We start from the raw sequence: 5,052 nt of genomic DNA on the forward strand, positions 1-5,052 counted from the left end.
ATGATTTCTTCTTTCTTATTCTATATCTATGTACACTTAGGAAATATGTATGAGAACGAGTAATTATTTTTAAATTATGTTAATTTTGTGTTTTCTTGTTTTGATTAGTTGTAATAATGAAAGAGTGGAAATGTGTAACTTTCTACTCATGATAAAGATAAATTCAAGAAAATAAACAGAAAATAGAATCTAAATATGAATAATTCAAAAAGATATAATCATGTTAAAAGAATATGAGTATAGAACCGTATTTAAGTTACTTTACGTCAATCTAATTTCGATAGAATTAGCACTATCTAAAATCAATTCGGCAAATAAAGACTCAAATCATGATTCTGATAATTTTACTTAAATACATGATTGAGTGGACATTCTTGTCTTTTTTGATATATACAAATATTTATAGGTACTAAGGATGCAGTCAGTGAGTATAAAGTATGAAAACACATCTTAATAGAGCTACGTCATTTCAAAATTTATCCTAATAGTCATAATAAAAAAAAGTGTAATAGTACAGTTGATGCCTCATCACTATTGAGTTTTGCCCTGTTGTAATTTCTCAAGCAATGTCTCCTTTTCATCTTGTCCAAGAGAATTGAACATGAAAACAGACTTGTCGCCAATATCATCCTTCATGTAAATGTCATCAATCAGGTATGAACTTATATTTAAGTACTCAGAGAGTAAATAATGCTAAATATACCTTGATTGGCTGAGTGAACTTCCTTCCCGCAAATATCACGAAAAGCGTCATCCATGAAGCAAGTAGAAATAATTTAGGTCCATCATCCATCAAACCAAACTGCAAATTTTTAACTTTTTAGTTATCTATGTGTAACAAGTAAGAAACAAAAGTATTGAGAAAAAATAAATAATGTGTAACCATCCCCATATCAAATAGACTAAGGAAAGAAAGAGAGATACAATGGAATAATCAAGCTTCCACTAAAGCATAACTTATCTAGGATTGATATAGAACTCAAAAATAAAAAAAGGTTGGTGAATACAATATTTTTTTATTCATAAAATCATGATCAGTTAAAAAAGAACATGATTATGGACTTAATGTATAATAAATTACTATATAGATGATTAAAAGAAGAATACCAAATGACCGAGAAGAAGAATAGGAATAACAAAAGTGAGTACTCCTGCTTCTAACTTGCCATAGCACAATCCTGTTTAGAGAATACAAAAGTTTAAAAAAGATAAATTTCTTTAAATTAATATTCAATGCAAAAGAACAAATATAGCAAGACCTTCCTTGAAGACCAACCCTGTCATCGCAGCAAAAAGAGGACCAACAAGCCAAACAGCAGATGGGTTTTCCAAAACATACTGTGTCAGACTCTCATTAGCTGGTTGTGCAAAGTTGATGTAAACAGTGGCTGATCCAATAACGCCAAGCACCCACAATGTTTGTAGGATGCGCTTGATCTGAGTGACATAGATGTGAATCAATAGTAATGATAAACCCAACCCACCTGAGCCAATAACATAAAAAGCATCCAGGTTTTGCTTGAGTACAGCACTTAGTGATGAGCTATCTGGAAAAAAGGCAGCTGATGCGGCGATCACAAATGATGTCGCAGCTGTCACCAATCCTGATCTGTACAAAATTACCTGCCATACATGGCATAAGCTAAACACAATGCTTTTAAGCTGTAAATCACAATGGAGTTAGTCTAGCTAATCTGCACTGAATTTGAATAGAGAAAGTGTAACACCTCGCGAACATCTGATGATTCAATGGTCCAGGGGCCATAAATACCCTCGTAAACAACACTATTGTTATTGCCCAAGGAACCTTGGCGGCTTTCTCCCAAACCTGCACATCTTATTGACTTGGTTCTGATTCTGCTGGCTGATGCTCCATAAGAAGAAATTCGATCACCATATAATAACCTCGATCTACCACTGTCTACTTTGAATCGAGGACTAGGAGGCCGTTTCGCTAGTGCCACCGTACTCAAACCTTGCAATGTCATCTTCTGATTTTGTTTGCTGGGAATTTCAAGTTTTCAACTTAGTAACAATGAGTTTTTACTGGTTACAATAACTCAATTTAAAAAAAGGTGGCACCAATATGAAATTTGCAAGCAAATATCCTTTAAAATTAAATTGAACTTAGAAGAGAAAACCAGTAATTGGGAAAATCTAAGTTTGGATATCAAGAAAGAACTCATGAAGGAACCAAGGATTCCAAGGTTTAGGGCTCTGGGTAAAGCCACTCCCAAATGCATATCAAATGTCAATAAGACAGTTCACATCAAAACACCAAAGTACACCAAAACAAATGTTCATATCCAGACACAGTCAATTCAACGAGCAAACTTTCAGCCAACCAAAATTAGACCAAAGGAAATATAGAATTAGAAAAAGCAACAACATTTGGCCCTTCCAACCTTGTAAGTTTTTAGCTTTGAAGTTAGCATAAACCGAAATACAGTCCTCTTTTTCTGGACAGACCACAATGTAAAACCAAAATATCTTTAAACACAGGAATAATTCATGACATTGAAAATTTATTCCCCACTACTGCTATATATATTCCAATCCAACCAATATAAAACATGCTAACCTTTCAGAGATAACATGAATCAAAGAGAAATATATATATATATATTCCACCAAGGAGTAGAAATTCGAAATTACCAGTGAGTCAGTGACGTGGCAGAGGGCGGAAGAGGGAGAGGAAGATGAAGAGGAAGGCCACGCAACACGGAGGTGAGTGGTTGTGGTTAGCTTCAGTTTTGGGTTTAGCAATATGGAATCTAGCGTAATGAAGGGGAGAAAAGGAAGGAGCTGGCATTATAGGCTCAATCTAGATAATTTTAGAAAACACACTAAAACAAAACTAGCGGCTAGCTTTTTTATTTTATCGTTTTTTATCATAATAATAATATTATTAACAATTTAATTTCAATTCGTTATCATTATCTATGCAGAATAATTTTAATAGACATTCAACTGTATATAAAAATATGAAAATAATATAAATAAATATATAATGATTGATTTCATAATAAATTTTTAGTATATATATTATATATATGTTATTTTTATTTTTATTTTACATAAATACTACATATAGATCAAATTTGACCCAAAAGTTTAAAGTTATTTTTTTAAGTAAATATATATTTTTGTCTAACTCTTAATTTCATTCCAATAAAATATAAAGAATAAAGCCATTTTGTTAGTATTTTTAAAAATTTGTTCTCTATTATAAAAAAGCAACAAATTATTTTTAAATACAACATGCATATGTACAAAAGAATTTATATTTTTTGTCGTTCGAGTTAATATCAAAATTAAAATTGATGGATTAACAAAATCAAAATTAGAAATATGTGATTAACAAAATTAGAAATAGAAGTAAAATTGAGGATAAACAACGATGCGACAATACGACACGAAGAAGGAGAAATTATTACTGCCGTTCGTGTATGTCGCGACCGCTGGAAGGGAGCTGGCTACCGTCGTCGTCACAGTAGGTTAAAGCCGTCGCCGTGCATACCGCTACCAGTGGAGTAGAACGCGAGGAAGAGGAATTGCGAGATCTGACGGCAAGAACCGAAGGACGAGGAGCAGCGACAGCGAGAGTACTGAATGACAAGCAGTGGCGGCGGCGACGGATTATTTCCTCTTCTCTTTTCCACCTTCCCTTTCCCCTCTTCTTCCCCGGAAAAACCCTTCCTCCAGGGTGATTCCATTCCACATTTTCCTTTAATTCGTTTTTTTTATATTTTTTAAATTATGAATAATTTAGTAATAAAAATTAAAATTTTAGTAAAAAGAACGATTTTGAAAATAAGTTAAACCTTAGAGACAATTTTGTAAGAAAAAAAGGTTGAGAACGAAAATAATTTTCATGTGCTACCTTAGGAACAAAAATCGTACTTAACCCTATGATTAATTTGCAATCTTTGAAGGACCAATTTGATTGAAAAAATCTTTTAGGAATAAATTTGAAGAATGTCTTATCTTTTAGGGACTAATTTGACTATTAATCCCTTCTTTAATGCTGCATTTTTTTTCTTTTTTCTTTCTTTCTTTTTTCCTGTTGTTCTTATTTCTTCTTTTAGGAAAATTGTTTCTCGTATTAGACTTGAATGAACGTTTTTATAATGTATTGCAATCTTATTTAGTTGAATAAATGTAGGTTCATCCTCTTAGAGATTTTGCAGCATTATGTAAATCTTTTTCTTCTTTGTTTGATTTTTTTATTTTTATTCTTGTTAAGAGAGTAAAATAAGAAGAATCATGAGAAGGTAAAACAAGAAGAAACAGATGAATAAGAAAAGAAGAAGATGATAATGATAATGAAGAAGAAGTAGGAGGATGAGTTTTGAGTTATCATTAAGTAATTTTGGTACATTTTGAATTTAAATAAGGTGCACTTTTTTATTTATGCTTATTTCGAATTGAGTGCGTTTGTGTGTCGTTATCATTAAATAATTCCGGTATATTCTAGATTTAAATAAAGTGCACTTGATCTGTGCTTGTTTTGAGCCGAGTTTATTTGTGTATTGTCATTATTAAATAATTTCGGCGCATTTTGGATTTAATTTTGGTGCATTCTAGATTTTAATAAGGTGCATTTTTTGTCTGAACTTGTTTTGAACTGAGTTTTGTTGTGTATCGCCATCATTAAGAAATTTCGGTGAATTCTGAATTTGAACTGTTATACATATAATGATGATGGTGGAGGAGGAGAAGGAGGAAAAGGAAGGAGGAGATTGAAGAAATTCAAATGAGAAAAGAAAGAGGAGGAGGAGGAGATGGAGGTAGTGGTGTGGTGGCGGTAACGACGATGATAATAAAAGAGAAAGATGATGAAAAAGGAGGAGAAGAAGAAGACGACAATGATGACAATAACGATGATGATAACAATGGAGAAGAAGGAGGAAGAAAGGGAAGAAGAAGAAGAAATTTAAATGGAGGAGGAGGAGGTGATGATGACGGCGACGATGATAACAAAAGAGAAAAAAGAGAAAAAAAAAGGAGGAAAAGAAGAAGAAGCATGAACTTGGTTAGGTATTTTACTTT

The 5,052-nt window shown here is 32.4% G+C and overlaps 1 protein-coding gene across 2 annotated transcripts; it reads right to left on the minus strand.

The window, feature by feature from the left end:
* Positions 1–315: 315 nt before the first annotated feature.
* Positions 316–2,830, minus strand: LOC107460846 (uncharacterized). Of its 2 annotated transcripts, none has more exons than XM_052252394.1 (6): positions 2,656–2,830; positions 1,728–1,991; positions 1,260–1,623; positions 1,108–1,178; positions 704–802; positions 316–630 (listed from the first exon to the last, which is right to left on the minus strand). In XM_052252394.1, exons 2-6 carry the CDS (start codon positions 1,986–1,988, stop codon positions 532–534), a joined length of 894 nt encoding a protein of 297 aa, XP_052108354.1. In that variant the 5' UTR covers positions 1,989–1,991; positions 2,656–2,830; the 3' UTR covers positions 316–531. The 2 variants fall into 2 exon arrangements, with proteins under 2 accessions (XP_052108354.1, XP_015934750.1); XM_016079264.3 differs by having other exon boundaries at positions 1,728–2,004.
* Between the last annotated feature and the right edge of the window lie 2,222 nt (positions 2,831–5,052).

Source organism: Arachis duranensis, chromosome 8 (assembly GCF_000817695.3).
Source record: "Arachis duranensis cultivar V14167 chromosome 8, aradu.V14167.gnm2.J7QH, whole genome shotgun sequence".
NCBI classification, from domain to species: Eukaryota; Viridiplantae; Streptophyta; class Magnoliopsida; order Fabales; family Fabaceae; genus Arachis; species Arachis duranensis.